The sequence below is a fragment of the Sphaerodactylus townsendi genome, linkage group LG02, assembly GCF_021028975.2.
Source record: "Sphaerodactylus townsendi isolate TG3544 linkage group LG02, MPM_Stown_v2.3, whole genome shotgun sequence".
NCBI lineage: Eukaryota > Metazoa > Chordata > Lepidosauria > Squamata > Sphaerodactylidae > Sphaerodactylus > Sphaerodactylus townsendi.
In genome coordinates, this window is record NC_059426.1 from 164,383,862 (window position 1) to 164,407,816 (window position 23,955).

Genomic DNA, 23,955 nt, shown 5'->3' on the forward strand with positions numbered 1-23,955 from the left:
GCTCGGCTCGCCACAAGCCGGCGGCGATGGCCGAGTCAGGGCGACTCTCCCCTGGCGGGAGCCGCGAGCTGGGCAGAGCCCTTTCCGCCACCGAGCCTTCCCCGGCGCTCGAGACCGGGCAGGGCTGCAGGGCCGGGGCCGAAGTGCGGGTGCTGGTGGTCAACACGGGAGGGACCATTGGGATGATGCCTCAGTCGGAGGGTGAGTGGGGCGCCCGGCTCGCCTGGGGGGGAGGAAGGCTGGGGATCGCTCCCCGTTTTGCCTCCCCTTCCTCCAAGCCCCCGCCAAGATCTTGCATCCTTCCTACCTGTTATAAGGTTTTTATAAGTAGTTTTTGCCATACACAGTGTTGCTAGTGCGGGACAACAGACAGGTGATTCACCAAGATCTAGTGGCTTTCTTATCCTTTATGAGGTTTCAAAAGTAGTTTTTGCCATGCACAGTGTTGCTCCTACTGGACAACAGACAGGTGGTTTGCCAAGATCTTGCATCCTTTGTATCCTTGCATCAGGTTTTAAAAGTAGTTTTTGCCATACACAGTGTTGCTAGTACGGGACAACAGGCAGGTGATTCGCCAAGATCTAGTGTCTTTCTTATCCTTTATGAGGTTTTAAAAGTAGTTTTTGCCATGCACAGTGTTGCTCCTACTGGACAACAGACAGGTGGTTTGCCAAGATCTTGCATCCTTTGTATCCTTGCATCAGGTTTTAAAAGTAGTTTTTGCCATACACAGTGTTGCTAGTACGGGACAACAGGCAGGTGATTCGCCAAGATCTAGTGTCTTTCTTATCCTTTATGAGGTTTTGAAAGTAGTTTTTGCCATGCACAGTGTTGCTCCTACTGGACAACAGACAGGTGGTTTGCCAAGATCTTGCATCCTTTGTATCCTTGCATCAGGTTTTAAAAGTAGTTTTTGCCATGCACAGTGTTGCTAGTATCGACAACAGGCAGGTGATTCGCCACATTCAGTGTGTCTTTTCTTATCCCTTTATGAGGTTTTGAAAGTAGTTTTTGCTATGCACAAAGTTAATTCCTACTGGACAACAGACAGGTGTTTTGCCAAGATCTTGCATCCTTTAGATCCTGTAGACTGTGGTTTTAAAAGTAGTTTTTGCCATACACAGTGTTGCTAGTACGGGACAACAGGCAGGTGATTCGCCAAGATCTAGTGTCTTTCTTATCCTTTATGAGGTTTTGAAAGTAGTTTTTGCCATGCACAGTGTTGCTCCTACTGGACAACAGACAGGTGGTTTGCCAAGATCTTGCATCCTTTGTATCCTTGCATCAGGTTTTAAAAGTAGTTTTTGCCATACACAGTGTTGCTAGTACGGGACAACAGGCAGATTCTGGCCAAGATTCAGTGTGTCTTTCTCTTATCCTTTATGAGGTTTTGAAAGTAGTTTTTGCTATGCACAGTAAGCTGCTCCTACTGTGGACAACAGACAGGTGGTTCGCCAAGATCTTGCATCCTTTTTCTCCTTCATCAGGTTTTAAAAGTAGTTTTTGCCAAACACAGTGTTGCTAGTACGGGACAACAGGCAGGTGATTCGCCAAGATCTAGTGTCTTTCTTATCCTTTATGAGGTTTTAAAAGTAGTTTTTGCCATGCACAGTAAAGCCGTTCTACTGGACAACAGACAAGTGGTTTGCCAAGATCTTGCATCCTTTGTAACCTTGCATCTGGCCTTTGGGTAAAAGTAGTTTTTGGCCATACACAGTGTTGCCTAGTAATGGACAACAGGCAGAGTGAATTCCGCCAAGATCTGAGTGTCTTTTCTCTTTATCCCTTTATGAGGTTTTGAAAGTAGTTTTTGCCATGCACAGGGTTGCTCCCTCTACTGGGACAACCAACAGACAGGTGGCTCGCCAAGATCTTGCATCCTTTTTCTCCTTCATCAGGTTTTAAAAGTAGTTTTTGCCAAACACAGTGTTGCTAGTATGGGACAACAGGCAGGTGATTCGCCAAGATCTAGTGTCTTTCTTATCCTTTATGAGGTTTTAAAAGTAGTTTTTGCCATGCACAGTGTTACTCCTACTGGACAACAGACAGGTGGTTTGCCAAGATCTTGCATCCTTTTTCTCCTTCATCAGGTTTTAAAAGTAGTTTTTGCCATGCACAGGGTTGCTAGCAAGGGACAACAGGCAGGTGATTCGCCAAGATCTAGTGTCTTTCTTATCCTTTGTGAGGTTTCAAAAGTAGTTTTTGCCATGCACAGGGTTGCTCCTACTGGACAACAGACAGGTGGCTCGCCAAGATCTTGCATCCTTTTTCTCCTTCATCAGGTTTTAAAAGTAGTTTTTGCCAAACACAGTGTTGCTAGTATGGGACAACAGGCAGGTGATTCGCCAAGATCTAGTGTCTTTCTTATCCTTTATGAGGTTTTAAAAGTAGTTTTTGCCATGCACAGTGTTACTCCTACTGGACAACAGACAGGTGGTTTGCCAAGATCTTGCATCCTTTTTCTCCTTCATCAGGTTTTAAAAGTAGTTTTTGCCATACACAGTGTTGCTAGTACGGGACAACAGGCAGGTGATTCGCCAAGATCTAGTGTCTTTCTTATCCTTTGTGAGGTTTCAAAAGTAGTTTTTGCTACGCATTGTGTGTTACTCCTAATTAATAACAGCAGACAGGTGGCTCGCCAAGATCTTGCATCCTTTTTCTCCTTCATCAGGTTTTAAAAGTAGTTTTTGCCATGCATAGGGTTGCTAGCAAGGGACAACAGGCAGGTGATTCGCCAAGATCTAGTGTCTTTCTTATCCTTTATGAGGTTTCAAAAGTAGTTTTTGCCATGCACAGGGTTGCTCCTATTGGACAACAGACAGGTGGCTCGCCAAGATCTTGCATCCTTTTTCTCCTTCATCAGGTTTTAAAAGTAGTTTTTGCCAAACACAGTGTTGCTAGTATGGGACAACAGGCAGGTGATTCGCCAAGATCTAGTGTCTTTCTTATCCTTTATGAGGTTTTGAAAGTAGTTTTTGCCATGCACAGCATTGCTGCTACTGGACAACAGACAGGTGGTTCACCAAGATCTTGCATCCTTTTTATCCTTTATGAGGTTTTAAAAGTAGTTTTTGCCATGCACAGGGTTGCTGGTACAGGACAACAGTTTGACCCTCCAAGATCTTGCATCCCTCTTATCCTCTATCAGGTTTTAAAAGCCGTTTTTGCAGTAACAGTGCATGACAACAGGCAGGTGATGGCATTGCAGTCAATGTGTAGAAAAGAATGGGCATGGTTGTACAGGTGCACATTGGATGGGATAACAATCTCTCCTTTTTTGGAGTTAGTGACCCTGGCCCTGCGTGGCAAATTTTCTCTTTTGACAAAAGGGTTCACGAGTAAACGTGAAGATGTAGTTGCTGCAGAGGTAATAGTATTTATTTTTGCAATCGTTACAGAGGTAATAGGATTTCTTTTTACATCATTTTGCGGGAGTTTGTGGCACTTAAGAGGCCAGCAAGATGTTGCTCCAGCATTTCATGGACTAGAGCCCGCTTAAAGGTAGATGGTAATAAACTTTTGTTGGTCTTTAAGGGGCCACAGGAAGCCACTCGATGGCACTTAACACACACACAAACACACAAGTGCCCCAAAGTCCAGTAAAAAAAAAGGAAGCAATTTTTTCCTCAAACAATTTGATGGCCAAAATTTCCTTTAATTCCAGAAGCATCTGGAATTAAAACTTGCCAAGGCTCCTGCCTGACAGGTAAAAATTCAGCAGGTGAAGCATTATCCATCCATGCAGCTACAGATGCGTGTGTTGAATTTCAACCTGATGCAGCTAAGGCAGTCCCCATGCAGGAACATTGGGCTTAGAATATATGCGTGCATTTACTTGGGGGTTGTGAATGGAGCGTGCCTCTGCGGAGCACTATTCCTGGATTCCTGATTGACTGGGGAGAATGGTATGCGTGAGGACTGCATGCCGACATTCACCTGTGGGGTGGGGTTGGGGAGGGTCCTGCAGCTGCCATCTGCTACTAATATTATTCAGCCGGCAGTTTTCAAAAGCAGGGTGGTTAAAATCATCCATATCTCTTCTGACGGCCAAGAAAGCCAATGCGATTCTGGACTGTATCAATAGGAGCATAGTCTCTAGATCGAGGGATGTAATTGTATTTCTCTATTCTGCACTGGTTTGACCTCACCTGGAATATTGAGTACAGTTCTGGACACCACAATTCAAGAAGGATATTGACAAGCTGGAACGTGTCCAGAGGAGGGCATCCAAAATGGTAAAAGGTCTGGAATCCATGCCCTACAAGGAGAGACTTAGGGAGCTGGGTGTATTTAGTTTGGTGAAGAGAAGGTTAAGAGGTGACATGATAGCCATGTTCAAAAATTTGGAGGGATGTCATGTTAGTGAGAGAGCAAGCTTGTTTTCTGCTGCTCCAGAGACTAGAACCAGGAGTAATGGGTTCAAGGTGAAGGAAAAGAGATTCCACCTAAACATCAGGAAAAACTACCTTCAGGGCTGTTCGACAATGGAATGCACTACCTTGAAGTGTGGTGGAGTCTCCTTCTTTGGAGGTTTTCAAAGAGAGGCTGGATGGCCATCTGTCAGGAGTGCTTTGATTATGTGTTCCTATATTGCAGGGAGTTGGACTTGATGGCCCTTGGAGCCTCTTCCAATTCTATGATTCTGTAATTCTCTTTCAGTGCATGCTATCCACGTTAGTAATTATAAATACAAAATATAGGTACTTAGGGTTGTCAATGGGGAGTAGGATTGCTAGATCTAGGTTGGGAAGCTCCCGGAGATTTGGAGATGGGTTAGGGTAGCTGCCTTAGCCCAGGGGAGGAAAGGGGCAGGATTAGGAAGCTGAGCTGTCTGTCTGATGTACAGCCCCCCACCCCACTCCTTAAAGGAGAAGAAGGAGAAGAAGAGTTTGGATTTATATCCCCCTTTCTTTCCTGAAGGAGACTCAAAGAGGCTTACAATCCCCCCCCCCCCGCACAACAAACACCCTGTGAGGTGGGTGGGGCAGAGAGCGCTCCAAAGAGCTGTGACTAGCCCAAGGTCACCCAGCTGGCGTGTGTTGGAGTACACAGGCTAATCTGGTTCACCAGATAAGCCTCCACAGCTCAAGTGGCAGAGCGGGGAATCAAACCGATTCTCTAGATTAGAGTGCACCTGCTCTTAATCACTACACCACACTGACTCTCCATTAGGGACCCAATAAGGGATGGCAGCCTAGCGATGGAACCTGGAGCCTCCCAGGAACTATAGCCCATTTCCAGACAACAGAGATTGGAAGCCAAAGCCGTTTTGGAGGGTGGACTCCATGGTGTTACAACTCAACCGGGTGTCATGTTTTCTTGGTTCGCACATACACGTTGTCCAGTTTCTGTTGCCAAAGTTCCATTCCAAAGGTCAAGCGCCAAAAGTCCAAAAACTCCTAGTGGTCAGGTCCAGGACAATCTGAAAGCACAAGTCCAGAGATTCAGGCCAAGGTCAAGACAGAGCAAACCATCCTCTGTGCTTTCTCTGCCACCAAGGTGCTTCATGGCAGGGAGTGTCCTACATGGGGGGCCTCACCTCCAGAGTTGTGGATCATCCTGGCCAGGTTTTTTCAAGGACTGGGGGAGGTGCATTTTTGATTCCTGAGGAGGGGGCTTGGCCTGTGTAGGGTAGGGCAACGTTTGATTTCTGCCTTAGTCGGTATCCTAAGCACTTTGAGTCCTTGTGGGTGGGGCTGCGGTGGTGGGGGTCACTCAGAAAACTCATATAATGACCACCTAGCGTGCTTCCATGGCAAACTGGGGATTCGAACCTGGGTCTCTCAGATCCTAGTCTAACCCTCTGACCACTACACCACCAGTTGTTAGTCGTCCGTAGATATGCTTGTAGAATATTTCACATAGCTTTTCCACTAAACTCTTTATTTACATTCTGTGTCTATGATTTATTTATCATTTAACGTCATTCACAGCGTGCCTTAATCACTGAGACTAGTGGATTACAAAATATGAAAACCAATTCAAACAGACAACAAAGAGCACCAGTAAAGAAAGGAGGCGATGCATGCTATAAACACTGTAATTATGGTTGTAATCTTTGTGTTGGTGTCATATTTTAACACTTTACTAATACGTATATGCCATTGGTTCGCAACCTTCCTAATGTTACCGCCAGGAAAATAAACAAAATATTTTCCTGAGTCAGGTTGCCTGGCTACACTGGCTCCATGCCCAAACGCGGAGACTTGTGTGGTTCAGAGGCCTCCATAAGGCTCATAGAGAACGCTTATGTATGCTTGTGCCAATGATATATGGTTTCCCTCTTGTTTATGCCATTCTAGGATGTAATAAAAGCCCCTTTAGAGTTGAATTTATGATTTTCTTACTGTTTAGGATTTTAGTTTGACTAGGTTCTCCAGTTAGTTTAAGGTCCTGTTATTGTTAGGTTTAGGAAAGTCTTGCCTATAAGTATATGTGTTTATCCCTTTAAGGTTTCCCTAACGTTTAAGTTTAGAAATGTTATTTTTGAAATTTGTGTCTGATGGCCAAAGCAGTGGCCTGAAAGGTTTGATATTAAGGGACAAGGAAGTTGGCTCTGGAATGCAGCTTAGACCAACACCCAGCCGACTCCTTAACAAAGACAAAGACCCTCTTTGGACTTGCAAATCGAATCTGTTGCCAGCACCCAAAGGTCCCCAGCCGTTGGGAGACGTGCAGGGACCACCATTGGACAGTTTGAATTTTTCTTTGTTGCAGCAACTTGAGGCAGGAGCCTCAGGGTATTACTGAAGGAAACAGCCATCTGATAAAGGAGATAGCTGGGTGCGGTAGCGAGCCCACCTGGATTTTGTGAATGGACCTTATCTGCTCTCCATTCAGCACCATTGCGAGATCTTGCGGGAAGACGGCTGATAGCGGGATTTGGTAATCCCATTCAGAAAGTGTAACTGTATCTTGCTTTTGAGTTGTTTTGTTTTCCTATTTTTGTTTTGATGAGGGACTTGCCCCCTCACCTCCCACCTCCCTACCCCTTTGCCTCCTTTGAAGTTTGGGAATAAAAGTTCTTGCACTGCGTTGCAAGGCGCGATTCTCCTGACCGAGCTGTGACCATCACTTGCAGATAAAATCCTTTTGCTTTGAAGAACGTCGGCTTCCCGTGCCTCATTACGTTGCTGAGCTGAAATCACTGATTGTTACCCGAGCAGCAGCGGTAACACTAATGCCACGACCCTTTAATACAGTTCCTCATGTTGTGGTGACCCCCAACCCTAACATTTATCCATTTTGTAGATGGAGAACACTGATGCAGAGAGTCTTAGGCGACCCCTGAGAAAGGGTCATTCGACCCCCAAAGGGGTCGCGACCCCCAGGTTGACAACCACTGGTATATGCCATGTCCTGAATTTGCTCAGTAATTATAAAAACGGCACGGCTGGCATCCCCTGGAATTTCCCAGTGGCACAAGAAAGTTCCATCACTGGAGTGTGACTTCTCTCCTCCTGCCTCTCACTGCAAAAGTCAACTTCAGCCATGTACCCGGACCACCCCTGTTGTACCTGAGATTGCGGCAGAGGCACAGGGATGCTGCCACAGTGTCCTATGCCATGTCCCACCGTTGGGGATGGCGGCGATGGCTGCGCACTGGCGGTTTAACCCTTCCGCTGGGGTCAGTGCCCCGGGGTGGCCGTGTGCTGCTCCCATGCGTGGATTTGCCACCCCCCACCTTTGGATGGCTCCACTGATGAAATTTCTATCTTGTCTTTTTTTTTTCAGAGAAGATTGAAGGGATATTCATGGTTATTGTCCAGGCTGCCCCTGCCTTGATGCACTAACATAATCAAGTTTTCCGTGGGTTGCTCTCCGTTGCTCCTCAAGCAACACACCCCAGAAAGTCAAGGTGTAAATTAGATAAATAAACACTGTGGGGGCTTTTAAAAATGCAAATGAAGCCCTCTGATGGGGGAGAATGGCTACCCCGAGGGACTGGGCAAGGGAATTGTGCGGAAGCGCTGTTGCTTACATGCTGTATCGGCAGTTGCGTGCGCAACAGAGAAACCTTATAAGCCTGCCCCTGTGTGGAAACACTGTTGTACATCAGTCACTTGGGAGACTTCCAGGTGCTATGTAAACATTGCATGTTTTGTGCTATGTATTTTTCCAATTATTTCATTGATTGTAACACATGTTGCGTTAAAGGACTGATTAAATGCCCCTTGAAATACATGCAGCCAATATGTATTGTGTTGACCAGTTTTACTTGACTGATATTCTCAGATCTGCCCAGAGCTTAATACTTGCTTCTTTATGATATTGAACTCTTGCATAAGAAGAAAATACTGCCATGGGCCGAACAGAGTGGTTGGGGAGAACCAACCATTTTACTTTTACCATATATACTCATGTATAAGTAGAATTTTTCAGCACATTTTTAATGCTGAAAAAGCTCCCCTCGACTTATATGCGGGTCATTAATTTTTTTTTGTGTTTTTACTTTGCCGGCCAGCAGGGGGCGCAGTTTTTATGCTAGCAACACCAAATTTTCAGGGTACCCTCAGAATACTCTCCTGATGATACCAGCCAAGTTTGGTAAAGTTTGGTTCAGGGGGTCCAAAGTTATGGACCCCCAAAGGAGGTGCCCCCATTCCCCATTGTTTTCAATGGGAGCTATTAGTAGATGAGGCTACCCTTTTGAGGGTCCATAACTTTGGACCCTCTGAACCAAACTTCACCAAACCTGGCTGGTCTCATCAGGAGGGTCTCTTTATGATACCAGCCATGTTTGGTGAAGTTTGGGTCAGGGGATCTAAAGTTATTGATCCCCAAAAGGGTGCCCCATCCCCCATTGTTTACAATGGAAGCTAATAGTAGATTTTCCATTTCTGATAATATCCCTCTTAAAATCTAAGTTGAGTTACATTTGGATGATGATGAGGTATCCAGTTTTGAAGGATTTTAACTTGGTTGCTGATTGAGCTAAAGTTTTTGTACTTTTAAAGTTATTGTTGATACCATATTGTTCTTGTTGATCCTCTTTTCCACTTACAGAGCCAGTTTACTGTTTTTCTTTGAAATAAATATTAAAAAACATTTAACCTACTGATTCCTCAATTGATGTAATTTTATTGGTATCTATTTTTATTTTTGAAATTTACCAGCAGCTGCTGCATTTCCCACCCTCGACTTATACGCGAGTCAATAAGTTTTCCCAGCTTTTTGTGGTAAAATTAGGTGCCTCGACTTATATGTGGGTTGACTTATACACGAGTATATACAGTATATCCTGGTTATCCTTTTCCCCATAGATGAAGCAAAGATTATATCCCATGGCTGCACATTGATAAGTTGGATCTGTTCATGTTTATTTGCTGTCATGCTGAAGTTAGGGAAATATTTATCTTAGTCTGTTTGTGGCTTTGTTCAACAGTGTGTGTGTGAATCATTAATGAACGGTGTTCTGCTTGATCCAACTTTCATTTTCATTTACGAGTTTTGCAGAAGGTCAGCCTTCAAGCTGGTGTAATCTAGATTCTTGTCTTAACTTTAAACAAAAGGAAAGAAATCCGGATATATCTGGTATGGTGTCTGCACCTGTCTACAGGTGGGAGGGGCGGGAAATGAACCACTGGAAACTTCCCTCGAGATTTTAAAGCGGGTTTGCTTTTTCTTGCCCTCTTTCTTAGAAGGATTGCAACAGCGTTGTGTGTAACGATCATTTTTCTGTGCAAACATTTCAAACGATGGTGAAATGTCACCAGGTAGACGAGGTTATATATTCCAGGAACGCAAGCACGTCCATTTCAGGAAAATGTTCCTTTTGCCTTCTGCGACATTGACTTTTGTCCTGCATGCATAATTACAATGAGGATATGACTCAGCTGGAGCCACACTTCGATTTGTATTGCATACTGTTTTTAAATTCTAAGGTCCCAACACTGCATTTTTAAAAGATAGGGTTGGATCCCGTGCAGAATTTCCACTTGCTCTGGAGCGCTTGCGCGAAAGAACAATAGAAAAAGACACTGGTAGCCGCTTGCATTAATTCAGGCTGTTTGTGCCTTGTTTGCATTTCTCCTTGCACTGGATCTTAAATTACCAGTTTCTGAACACTGCAGTACATAGTGATTGAATTGCTAGATTTTTGCTAAAGATCTAGCCCGAGCATAGGCAGAATTGTACTTAAGGCCCCTTCCGCACAGGCAGAATAATGCACTTTCAATCCACTTTCAATCCCACAATGCACTTTGCAGTGGGATTTTGCTGTGTGAAATAGCCAAATCCACTTGCAAAACAATTGTGAAAGTGGATTGAAAGTGCATTATTCTGCCTGCGCGGAAGGGGCCTCCCTCTGTTTCTGTTTGCATCTTGCTGCATCCAAGCCAACGCATCCCCAAAACTTAAGAGAATGAAATATAACTATTTAATTTAGGGTCCCAGTCTTTTAATTCAGCTAGAAGGGTTATCTTCCTTTTGGATCCCTCTCCCATCAATCTTTCACCAGCTAGGCCAGGGGTCTGCAACCTGCGGCTCTCCAGATGTTCATGGACTACAATTCCCATCAGCCCCTGCCACCATGGCCAATTGAACATCTGGAGAGCCGCAGGTTGCAGACCCCTGAGCTAGGCCACTATCTGGACGAGCCACTTGTGCAGTGGTGGGATTCAAATAATTTAACAACCGGTTCCGGTGGCGGGATTAAAATAATTTAACGACTGGTGTGTAACAGACTTCTCTCTGTGATACACCCCTGAAGATGCCAGCCACAGATGCAGGTGAAACATTAGGAACAAGATCTACTAGGCCAGTGGTGGCGAACCTTTGGCACTCCAGATGTTATGGACTACAATTCCCATCAGCCCCTGCCAGCATGGCCAATTGACCATGCTGGCAGGGGCTGATGGGAATTGTAGTCCATAACATCTGGAGTGCCAAAGGTTCGCCACCACGGCCATGGCCACACAGCCCGGAAAACCCACCACAACCAGTTGAATCTGGCCATGAAAGCCTTCAACAATACATTAACAACTGGTTGTTTACAAGCACCATTTCAACAACCGGTTCTGCTGAAGTGGTGCGAAGCTGCTGAATCCCACCACTGCACATGTGCCGAACCAGGAATGTGTGGTGGTGGGGGGAAGCAGTTCACTTGAAAACTGACAGAAACAGCCTTCCAAGCCATGTATCAGCCTCTGTCTCTGGAAAACGGAGGAACACAGGGGAAGGGGAATCAGGACTTGGCAGAGAGGAAAACTTGTAAACCCAGACTCCAACTGCTCCCTGATTAATCCAACAGTTTCTGAGTTTTTCAATCAGTGTTGATAACTAAAGTGGTGATAATGTCCCCGTAAACACCACCTGAATTTAATATATTGCACAATCTGGGGTGATCTCCCAGAAGAAGTCAATAATCACCGGAGTATTTGCGCAAGTTAAATTATGTAAGTAAATTTAGTTAGATCACAGGGGACTGCAGAAGCTTTCAGTTTAATTGACAAAGTGTATAGGAGAATTCTGTGAATCTTTGTCTAACACCTTCCCTGCTAGACTTCATTGAAAGTAGACCTGGAAAAATGTTTTAGGCTAGAGATGTTTTTATTATTTTGCATTCATTGTTTAGTGTTTATATCGATCAGTGGTTCTCAACCTGTGGTCGGGACCCCTTTGGGGGTCAAACGACCCTTTCACAGGGGTCGCCTAAGACTCCATCTGTAAAATGGATAAACGTTAGGGTTGGGGGTCACCACAACATGAAGAACTGTATTAAAGGGTCGTGGCATTAGGAAGGTTGAGAACCACAGATACAGATAGAAATGTTGGTATTAGCAATTGTAGCAGATCCCACCCAGCTGGTGTGTGTTGGAGTGCACAAGCTAATCTGGTTCACCAGATAAGCCTCCACAGCTCAAGTGGCAGAGCGGGGAATCAAACCCAGTTTGGACGTATCTTATGGGATCTGCAGAGGCAGGTCCAAAGTAGCCAATATCTTTTATACTTGAAGTATTGTTACCATTTAAAGGAAGAGCTCTATAAGATCACCACATCTGTAGCGTCACTGTCTTCACCACTGCCCTTATTGCAGTGAGTTGCCATACAAGATAAGCCCACTTGTATCCTATGAGGAAATAATTTTAAAACATTCAGGATAAGTGCAAATCTGTTTTCATTTTATGATTTTTCTTTTCCTGTTGTAGGTCTTGCTCCTGAAGCTAACAAATTAGCAGGGGCTCTGGCAAAGATTCCAATCCTTCATGATGTCACGTATGCCAAGGAAACAAAACTGTATGACCGCCTCGCGCTTGGAGATGACACTTTGGTGCTTCCGTACGTATTGGAAAATTTCGTGTTTCCACTTCTGACAAGTTCTGACTTTTTCTGTAATGTGTTCTATGATTTCAGCTTTTTGCCTTGTGTCTGGCTAATGAACATTATGAAAGCTGTATGCTGCAATTGGGCGGGTACACATAAAATATCTTCCTGAAAATCTCCAAGAGTATTTTAAAAAGCAAGGCCTGGGTCCTGTGAAGGAGTTCCTTGTATCCTAGATCATCTTTGCCACAGAGGACATCCCCTCTTCCTCTAAAAATCTCAAGTTTGTTCAAGGAACCATTGGAAACATTGATGTGGATCAAACGGAAGTTTTAGAGAAAGTGGAAATGTGTTCAGCTCAAGGAACTCGTTCATCCAAGCCCAAATTTTTTACCCTGGGGACCAAATCTTTTAAGCCAATGGGCACCTTTGAATTTTCACACAGGGTGATGAGTGCAACCACAAATTGGCTGCTGCAGGAGATGGAGCCAACCACAAAAAGGAAGTGAAGTTTTGCATAACACAATGTTAATAACTCTTCAGAGTGGCATAGTGGTTAAGAGCAGGTACACTCTGTGGAGGCTTATCTGGTGAACCAGATTAGCTTGTGTACTCCAACACATGCCAGCTGGGTGACCTTGGGCTAGTCACAGTTCTTCGGAGCGCTCAGCCTCACCCACCTCACAGGTTTGTTGTGAGGGGAGGGGAAGCCCCTTTGAGTCTCCCTACAGGAGAGAAAGCGGGGATATAAATCCAAACTACTCCTCCTCCTCCTCCTCCTCCTCTTCTTCTTCTTCTTCTTCTTCTTCTTCTTCTTCTTCTTCTTCTTCTTCTTCTTCTTCTTCTTCTTCTTCTTCTTCTTCTTCTTCAACATTTCAGACAAAACCTTTCTTTAGCAGAATGCCTTTTAAAACATTTTCTTGCATACACACACAGTAACACGGTGAAAAATCCTATGGTGGCTAAATTGCTACAGTGGCTAAAACTTTTCAAAATCTGTAGAGCCAATCAGACCTTCAGTGGCCAATCTGAAGCCCTGCTGGGCAAGCGTCCCACTTGGCCCCACCTACTTTCTAACAACACTTTTTGGACCCCAGGAAAACCATGGTGCCAGTGGGGTCCACGTTGAGGACCCTTGTTGTGATCGACACGGTTGAAGATCTGGAAGTGGGGTATGTGAGCAGCAGTGGCGTAGGAGGTTAAGAGCTCATGTATCTAATCTGGAGGAACCGGGTTTGATTCCCAGCTCTGCTGCCTGAGCTGTGGAGGCTTATCTGGGGAATTCAGATTAGCCTGGGCACTCCCACACACGCCAGCTGGGTGACCTTGGGCTAGTCACAGCTTCTCGGAGCTCTCTCAGCCCTGCCCACCTCACAGGGTGTTTGTTGTGAGGGGGGAAGGGCAAGGAGATTGTCAGCCCCTTTGAGTCTCCTGCAGGAGAGAAAGGGGGGATACAAATCCAAACTCCTCCTCCTCCTCCTCCTCCTCCTCCTCCTCCTCCTCCTCCTTCTTCTTCTTCTTCTTCTTCTTCTTCTTCTTCTTCTTCTTCTATGTCTACTGCAGTTGCTGAATGAGATTTCTAGTGGTTGGAAGAAGAGGTCTCAGTGCCCTGATCGATGAAAGTAGATTGTACAAAATCGCCAACATTAAACTGGATTCCATAGAAAAGGCTGCTTAAGGTGTATTGTCGAAGGCTTTCACGGCTGGAATCGCTAGGGTGTTGTGGGTTTTCCGGGTTGTATGGCCGTGTTACTGGAAAAAGCTACTGGAACATGGCCATACAACACGGAAAACCTGCAATACCCCTCTTAAGGTGTTGGTGCAGAGAGTTTTCCCTTTCTCCAGCAATCAGGGAAGCTGGGGAAAAACTTTGTACTGTGGTGTGGGACCCAACCTTTTATGCACTTTTTGTACTTTACATAAATTACAGTATTCGATATGCAGTAGTACACAGATAAATAGATAAGTTTGTTGTTGTGTCCCCATGGTCATAACAAGCATAAATTCAAAAGCAAAAGCATGTCAAACGCTTTCACGGCCAGAATCAACTGGCTCTTGGGGAAAACCTTTGTACTGTCGTGTGGGATCCAACCTTTTACACATTTTCTGTACTTTATGCAAATTACAGTATTCGATATGTGGTAGTACACAGATAAATAGATTAGTTTGTTTTTGTATCCCCATGGTCGTAACAAGCATAAATTCAACAGCAAGGGCATGTCAACACTTTCACAGCCAGAATCAACTGGCTATCATGTGTTTTCCTGGCTGTGTGGCTGTGGTCTGGTAGTTTTTGCTGCTAGCGTTTCACCCGCATCTATGGCTGGCATCTTCAGATCAATAAGTTCTACATCTGTGCCTACGACCTTGATAATAATTTGACTTAACCACCCTTCTCTTATACCTTCATAAAAGAGGCAATGTAAGATATAATGTCTGAGGTCCTTCCACTTGGTCCCGGGACAGAGGCACTGCTCTACAGGAACTTTATTAGTCCACTACCACTAAAGCATATTTTAAATTAAAATAAAATGGGCTCAAGAACAGGGAGAGGGAGGGTGGGTCACCCCCCTCCTCCTCTTCCTCCCTCTTCCCTCCAGGAGAGCAGCCCATATTGCAGTGATGGCGAACCTTCTCGAGACCGAGTACCCAAATTGCAACCCAAAACCCACTTATTTATCGCAAAGGGCCAACATGGCAATTTAACCTGAATACTGAGGTTTTAGTTTAGAAAAAACGGTTGGCTCCCAGGCGTGCATTACTCAGGAGTAAGCTTGGTGGTAGTCGGTGGCCTTGCTTTGAAGCAACCGTGCAACTCTTCCAACGGGTGAATCATGACCCTAGGAGGGTTTACTCAGAAGCAAGCCCCATTGCCAGCAACCGAGCTTACTCCCAGGTAAAGGATCGTGCTTTAGTTCTTCCCATGAAAATCAGTGGGGTTTAACAGTGCTTAACAGGGTTAAACCTGCTTTCCCAAAACTGGGTCTTAGGTTTAATGCTAGTAATTGAGCGCAGCGGCCCAGGCCAGCCTAGATGTGTGGGAGGAGGTGGGGGCGACTCTGTTTGTGTGTGCCCACAGAGAGGGCTCTGAGTGCCACCTCTGGCACCCGTGCCATAGGTTCCCCACCACTGCCATATTGTTTGGGCCAGGAGGGACTCCTGGTGGGGGAAGGTAGGCGGGATGGAATGGAATGTCATAAGTCCTGCACACCAATTGGCCGGGGGTTTGCTGTTGGACATTCCATCCCTTAGCCATAGGTGTCAAACTCAGGCCCTCCAGGAGTTCATGGACTACGATTCCCATCAGCCCATGCCAGCAGGACCAATTGGCCATGCTAGCAGGCTTCTGGGAATTGTAGTCCATGAACATCTGGAGAGCCTGAGTGTGACACCTGTGCCCTAGGCAATTATGTATAAGGGTGAGTTGGATTTCTTCTGATCTGATTTTAATATTTTGTCAGAACGTGCTGACACTTGTATAGATGCCCTGATGTGTATGGGCACTTCATTTGATAGCGATCTGTTGTTTTCATGGTTGCTGTAAAAAAGGAACAGTTACGTTCTCACTGTTATGTATACCCGGCTGTTTGTCTTAGCAAGAGAACAGGCAACAGTAATTTTAATAATTTACCAGCTGTATGAATAACCTTGGTCCTAGATTGGAAGATAGCCCCAAAATTCCAAGGGGGGAGATGTTGCTCTGGGTTGAATATTTCCACCTTCTTGTAAAAGTAAACACCTTATCCTAAGTCAGTGATGGCGAACCTTTTCGAGACCGAGTGCCCAAATTGCAACCCAAACCCCACTTATTTATTGCAAAGTGCCAACCCGGCAATTTAACCCGAATGCTGAGGTTTTCGTTTAGAAAAAAACAGTTGGCTCTCTCTTCCTCCGCCCCACCCGCTCAAGCAGGGGCCAGCCTGCTGTAGGATCCAGCAAGTCCAACGCGTACTGCTCTGTGTCTCTCTAGCATCTCTGCCCCCTCTGCGCCCCCCGCCCCAGGCAGCAGCCACCCAGAGCATAGGCACCAGACCCGCCAGCCGAGTCCTCCCTGCTCACCGCGGTGCGCACATGTCATGCTCAGTGGCCCAGGCCAGCCTAGATGGGTGGGGTGGTGGTGGTGATTTTCCACCCCCACATGACGAACTCTATGTGTGCGTGCCCACAGAGAGGGCTCCGAGTGCCACCTTTGGCACTCGTGCCATAGGTTCGCCATCACTGTCCTAAGTCATAGATGTCAAACGTGCGGCCCTCCAGATGTGATGAACTACAGTTCCCATCATCCCCTGCCAGCACAATGCTGGCAGGGGATGATGGGAACTGTAGTCCATAACATCTGGAGGGCCGCACGTTTGACACCTGTGTCCTAAATCATACCCTTCATCTGTCAAAATCAGTATTTTCTACTCTGATCGGCAACGGCTCTCCGGGATCTCAGGAAGAGACTTTCACATCACCCGCTGCTTCATGCTGAACCTGGGGCATTTTGCATGCAGAACAGCTAAGCCGGGAATCCTCCTCCTCCTTTCCCAATAGATCAGGGGCCCAGTACTCAAGTCACCATTTCTGTGGATCCGATTGCAAAGCCGTAGCTTCCAACTCAACATGCCATTCAGGGAAGGTGTTTATAGGACTTCCGGATTAGTTTCCATTTAGAAAAGCTGCAAAGACATCTGCTGAGAGGATAGGGGGCAGGCCCACAGTGCACATTCAGCGGGTCCAAGGGACTGTGTCTCAGCTGGGCATCAGTCCCTGGCGTCTCCAGTTAATAGGATCTTGGCATCGGGAAAGCAACAGTTTGCCTGAGTCTGCTGCCAGGCTTGGAAAGTATCGAAGTGGGTTGGCAAAAGGTTTGATTCTATATTAAGGGAGCTGCATATGTTCAGTCAATTTAGATTGAAACACTTCCCAACTGAGTAAAGCTTTTTCCAACGGTTCAGGCAGCAGATTTGGAAAAAGAATACTGCTATTCAACGCAAGGATTTAAAAAAGGGAGAAGGTAATCACCATCTGACAAGGGTCGTTCCGGTGTGGTATAGCGGTTAAGAGCAGGTGGATTCTAATCTGGAGAACCTGGTTTGATTCCCCACTCATCCATCTGAGTGACAGAGGCATATTTGGTGACCCAGATGTGTTTCCGCACTCCTACATTCCTGCTGGGTGACCTTGGGCTAGTCGCGGTTCTTTGGAACTCTCTCAGCCCCACCTACCTCACAAGGGTGTCTGTTGTGGGGAAAGGAAGGGAAAGCCACCTTGAGTCTCCTTACAAGAGAGAAGGTGGAGTACAAATCCACACTCCTACTCCTCCTCCCCTCCTCCTCCTCCTCCTCCTCCTCCTTCTTCCTCTTCCTCTTCCTCTTCCTCTTCCTCTTCTTCTTCCTCCTCCTGGTCTGGATCTACCACAAACGGGGGAGGGGGGGCGCTATTTACACCATCTCTTCTCTACCCCTGCTATTCCTGGGTGTTCACTGTCCACCAGCTGTAGCACTTCAGGAGGCCTTGTGGATTGGAGGCAAGATGTGAGGAGGTTGCAGGTAAAAATTATGTTCATGGAAATTGCTTCCAGATTCAAACAACTATTTTACAGAAGGGGAAAAAATGGTCTCTTTTATGACAGTGGCTGCTAAGGGCTAAACTACATTTTACAACCTACACGAGTCTGCAGCAGCCATATTACAGCGGAGAGTTCTCCACCACGGGGCCCAAATTCATATTAGGATGGGAAGGGAAGGAAGGAGGAGCCAGGCACACAGGTAAGGGGTGAGTGGGGGTTTCACGGGTTCAAACTCCTCCCATTACATGTCCGGCTTCCTTGAAATGGAATGGAACAGCCGGAAAGTCAGCTCAGTCACTGAATCCGCCCCATAAAAAATAGATACCTGCGGCACTGGTTCAAGAAGAAGAAGAAGAAGAGTTTGGATTTATATCCCCCCTTTCCCTCCTGTAGGAGACTCAAAGGGGCTGACAATCTCCTTGCCCTTCCCCCCTCGCAACAAACACCCTGTGAGGTGGGTGGAGCTGAGAGTGCTCCGAAAAGCTGTGACTAGCCCAAGGTCACCCAGCTGGCGTGTGTGGGAGTGCACAGGCTAATCTGAATTCCCCAGATAAGCCTCCACAGCTCAAGCGGCAGAACGGGGAATCAAATCCAGTTCCTCCAGATTAGAGTTCACGTGCTCTTAACCACTACGCCATTGCTGCTCCTTGCCTCCCTCCTGTGCTGCATTCCCAATCTGAATTGGCTCTTGAGGGCGTTATTTACCCCGTCTTGCCCCCAGGGCATGGTCCCCAATCCAAACAGGCTGCCCTGAAGCACTGATAAATGGCATTCCTACAGAGAACTCGCAGCTGCAGTACACTTGCAAGTCCTCGTGGTACTCTTTCGTAGGTTGAAATGTATCGTTTGATGCTAAGATGCGCACAGGCTACATTTTTGAATGAACATCAACTATTTTTAATGAAAAAGAAGAAGAATAGTGTTCAATACAAAGTTTTGCAGATGTGCCTGATTAAGACTGATCGTGGCTTCCAACTTTTGACTTGGCGAGGGACATCCTAAAGTCCAGGCCAAAATGCTTCGGAATATCCCCCCATCCTTGGAGAGAAGGCAAGTGGCAGAAATAAAATCACTCATCCCACAATGTTATTTTCTTTCTCTCTCTCTTTGACAGGCTGTCTAAGGAAAATAAAAGAATAATCTACACCATCATGGAACTTTCCCCACTGCTGGATTCCGCAAATATGACGCCAGCCGATTGGGGCACGATTGCAAAGTGCCTTCAGGTATTCCAGAATTTGCCTTGCAAAGGATATGACATTACACATAGAATTTTGTTTTGTTTTATATTATGATCCAAACTGTTTCAGGGGTCAGATATGGCCTGGCAGACATCAGTATGTGTGCACGCATGCACAGAGATGTTGGAGATGCATCAAGGTCTGTTACTCCTTACTGGACCAATCCAGGTTCTGCAGTTCACACAATTGGCTTTCTTTACCCTCAACAAAGTGTTGTTTACATTCCACCTCCTTTTCAGAACGATCTTCCAAGCTGACTGTGGTTTAAGATTTGTGGAATTACACTTTGTAGTAATCTGCTAAGTGCAGTGCTACACTAGGAGCAGCAGTGGCGTAGTGGTTAAGAGCAGGTGTACTCTAATCTGGAGGGACCAGGTTTGATTTCCCGCTCTGCTGCCTGAGCTGTGGACGCTTATATGGGGAATTCAGATTAGCCTGTACACTCGCACGCCAGCTGGGTGACCTTGGGCTAGTCACAGTTCTTCTGAGCTCTCTCAGCCCCACCTACCTCACAGGGTGTTTGTTGGGTGGGGGAAGGGAAAGGAGTTTGTAAGTCCCTTTGAGTCTCCTATAGGAGAGAAAGGGGGGATATAAATCCTCGTCCTCGTCCTCTTCCTCGTCCTCGTCCTCCTCCTCCTTCTTCTACTACTACTACTACTACTACTACTACTACTACTACTACTACTACTACTACTACTACTACTACTACTACTACTACTACTACTACTACTACAATGTTGGTTCTAAACAAGTTTACCAGAGATGAATAGTTAAGGAGAATTCAAGTAAATAGTTTACCAGAGATGAATAGTTAAGCAGAATCCAAGTGAATAGTTAAGCAGAATCCACATGATGTCCTGCTCGTGGCATTATCTATGGTAAACAGATTCTGGGGTATTTTTTGCCTGTTGCAGAAGTGTATAGGAAACCTTTCCAGTTTTTAGTTTCTGGTTACAATCCATTTGACCACAAGGTGGCGATAGAAGGCAACGTAAAGCATTGCCAAGTTTTCCCTGTGGCATGTTAGTGAGCCTTTTTTGCGCTAGAGTAAAATATGGTAGGTGATTGAAATGCTCCCTGAAGGACAGGCTCTTCACTGCTCTGTCCTACACTGGTTCCTTACTGAATTCCCATTTAAAATACCTGCAAGAGAGAGGACTTTTGGATCCTTTAAAAAAAATGAGATGGTGACAATGTAGGAAAGAGAGGAAAAGCTAACAGCAGTATATGCACATGCACTTGTATTACATAAATATCTCAGAAATCATATAAGTATACAAAAACATTCCTCTTCCATCTATATTAGATGCAAGACAATCTTCTTTACTTCTTCCTCAGGCATTTTCTTTTTCCAGTATTTAATAAGCACAGAGCATCACTGGCCAAATAGGACTTTTGTCTGAATTTTGTTGGAATCTCAATGTGTTAAGCTCTTGTCCTTCCTTTCTCTCAGCACAAGGGTCTGCCAGGCACAGCTGAGATAGGAAGGCCAATGCTAGGGGCATGACGTCCTTTGTGCCACTATGTCTCTTCCAGGGAAAACTGAGCAGTGACAAGGAATTGCTGGAAACGCTGTGGTATCATAAGAACTATCATAAGAACATAAGAGCTATCATAAGAACATAAGAACATAAGAACTAGCCTGCTGGATCAGACCAGAGTCCATCTAGTCCAGCACTCTGCTACTCGCAGTGGCCCACCAGGTGCCTTTGGGAGCTCACATGCAGGAGGTGAAAGCAATGGCCTGCTGCTGCTGCTGCTCCTGAGCACCTGGTCTGCTAAGGCATTTGCAACCTGAGATCAAGGAGGATCAAGATTGGTAGCCATAGATTGACTTCTCCTCCATAAATCTGTCCAAGCCCCTTTTAAAGCTATCCAGGTTAGTGGCCATCACCACCTCCTGTGGCAGCATATTCCAAACACCAATCACACGTTGCGTGAAGAAGTGTTTCCTTGTATTAGTCCTAATTCTTCCCCCCAGCATTTTCAATGAATGCTCCTAGAGGGACTCTACATCGCTTTTGGGTTTCCTCCAGAAGTGACCCAGCTGGGCACAGCAGATGCTGATGTGTTTTAATTTTTTCAAAAGAAACATTTCTCAAACCACTGCAATGGCAGCACAAGGGGGTTCCCTAAGCTCCCGTTCTTCTGCAGAGGCATCATGACCCCACCCCCCAATTTAGAGAAAAACAAGAGTTTGATTTTATACCCCACCTTTCTCTCCTGTAAGGAGACTCAAGGTAGATTACAAGCTCCTTTCCCTTCCTCTCCCCACAAGAGACACCTTGTGAGGTAGGTGGGGCTGAGAGAGTTCAGAAGGAACTGTGACTAGCCCAAGGTCACCCAGCAGGAATGTAGGAGTGTGGAAACACATCTGGTTCACCAAATAAGCCCCTGCCACTCAGGTGGAGGAGTGGGGGATCAAACCTGGCTCTTCAGATTAGAATCCACCATCTCTTAGTCATTGCACCACGTTGGTGCAACCAGGTTTTACTATTACCTGAACTGGACCTGGGGGCAGGGGAGAGAATTAGCTATTACTGGGTTACAAGGGAACAAGGGATCTTTGTGTGTTTTTGTTGTGTATCTCTGGTTTTATTCCAGAATAGTGTCCCCAGGGAAAGAGTATCATCAACCAACTAATTCAAACACAAGGAAGTCTTTATTCATTAGCAATCAATCACACTACTGTGAAATCACTAACAGACTACTGGTGAGCCATAATAAACATCCATAAGCAGCTATAAACTACCCTCTCCTTTCCAAATACATGCCCACACTCTACGAGGATGAGGTTGGGATGCGGAATGAGACAACAAGAGGGAAGGAAGAACATTCAGTTGGGTGATACTGCTTGATCCGGGTTATGTGGGAGAAGAAGAAGAAGAAGAGTTTGGATTTATATCCCCCCTTTCTCTCCTGTAGGAGACTCAAAAGGGCTTACAATCTCCTTCTCCTTCCCCCCTCACAACAAACACCCTATGAGGTGGGTGGGGCTGAGAGAGCTCCAAGAAGCTGTGACTAGCCCAAGGTCACCCAGCTGGTGTGTGTGGGAGTGTACAGGCTAACCTGAATTCCCCAGATAAACCTCCACAACTCAAGCGGCAGAGCTGGGAATCAAACCCCGTTCCTCCAGATCAGAATGCACCTGCTCTGAGCCACTATGCCACTGCTGCGCATGAGAATGTGGGAGGGGAGCCCATGAAGCAGACGTCCAAGGCGGCACAACGGCCCCTTCCTCACAGGAGAGAGGGTTGCAGGCGTGATAAAGTAACCTGCAGTCCTGCTGTCCCGTTCGCAAGCTTCCGTGCAGGCAGTGAGTGGAGCCTGCGGAAGCAATGCAGACTGTCGTCGCGCCTTTGCACGGAGGTGTGTCTTTTAAAAAAAACCTCGCCTCCATGCTGCGTAGCTACGCGGAGAAGACCATTGAAAACCGGGTTTTCAGAGGTCCTCTCCGCGCAGCTACACAGCCATTCGCTCGTGAGTGGCTTCGTTCCAATGAACTAAACCCATGCTAACTACGGGGAAACTGAAGCTTAATGGGGAAATAACGAAAGCCTCTGTGGGGGCATGACACCTAATATCCAGCCGGTACCTTTCTGCCCGTAATTTAGACCCATTATTATAGGTAATCTCCTCTGCTGCCAACAGGAACGGCTCCCCGCCCTCCTCTAAGTGACAGCCCTTCAGATACTTAAAGAGAGCAAACATTTATGTTTATCTTTGCTCGGAACATAACTTTGTCAAACTTCGGAAAATAAAAATAAAATCCTGTTCAGGAATGTTATCAAAGCATAGTTAAATGGGTGCTGTGGATTTTCTGGGTTGTATGGCCGGGTTCCAGGAGCATTTTCTCCTGATGTTTCGCCTACATCTGTGGCTGCAGTGGTGGGATCCAAAAATTTAAGTAACAGGTTCCCATGGTGGTGGGATTCAAACTGGCGTAGCGCCAGTGGGGCTGGACGGGTCACAACGGGGGCGAGGCAGGGCATTCTGGGGGCGGGGCATTGCTGGGCAGGGCTGTAGCAAGGACACAGCCACTGCGTCGGTCCTTGGGCGGGAAACGATGCACGCAGGCGCAGGCTGCCACGCATACCGGTGCACCTCCTGCTAGACTGCTTCCAGTTCTGCGCGCTACTGCTGAGAGGAGGGGCGTAACTAAGGCAAAAACCATGCGGCAAAATCACCAATTAGTAACCCCCTCTCGGCACACACAAATAATTAGTAACCTACTCTCGGGAACCCGTGAGAACCTGCTGGATCCCACCTCTGTGTGGCTGGCAAGTTCAGAGGATCTGATGGTAGTAAAGCAAACGGAGTATGTATACGTGGTATGTGTGTGTGTGCGTGTGTATGTGTGTACCTAATTCACAGTTCAATGAATTAGATGGTGCATAAAATGCATGTGCTATTCCCGAGTTTTGAACGGAAGAGGGCAGTGTTTCTTTAGCAGTTGGCCTCTCTTGAGGTTCGCTTACAGGGCTGCCTCCCCGGTCCACCACAATAGCCTCAGTTTGCTTAATCTGTTCTCGTAAATGTTATAATCCCCAAAGTAAAAGCGGGCGGCAACAACAACAACAAAAAAGTCCGTCCATACGACTCATTTACATATGTTAACATTCCTGTTTTAAAGCCGCCGCTAAGCTTTGCTTAATTAGCAGTCTTCCTCTGGTTAAGAACACATCATTAATATGTATACGTGGCAGTGCGGGTCTTTGAATTTCCCTCATAATTAACAACTGAAAGAAATAAGATTTTATGTCGACTCTGTTCCCGAACAATTAATTATGTGCAACTGGAGAAAAAAATGGTTCTCCTCTGAAAGGAAATATGAAAATGCCAGATAGGAAAACGCAAATCAAATGAGACCTCAGTGGCGTAGCTTGATTTGCCTTG

The 23,955-nt window shown here is 46.1% G+C and overlaps 1 protein-coding gene across 1 annotated transcript in view; it reads left to right on the forward strand.

Annotated features, from left to right (window-relative positions):
* ASPG (asparaginase) overlaps positions 1 to 23,955 on the forward strand; it is a 100,619-nt gene continuing 76,664 nt past the window's right edge. Inside the window, exons 1-3 of the mRNA XM_048485380.1 lie at positions 1 to 201; positions 12,150 to 12,279; positions 18,933 to 19,044. Of these exons, the coding sequence (XP_048341337.1) occupies positions 27 to 201; positions 12,150 to 12,279; positions 18,933 to 19,044 (417 nt within the window). The 5' untranslated portion in view covers positions 1 to 26. The remainder of the gene's footprint in view (positions 202 to 12,149; positions 12,280 to 18,932; positions 19,045 to 23,955) is intronic.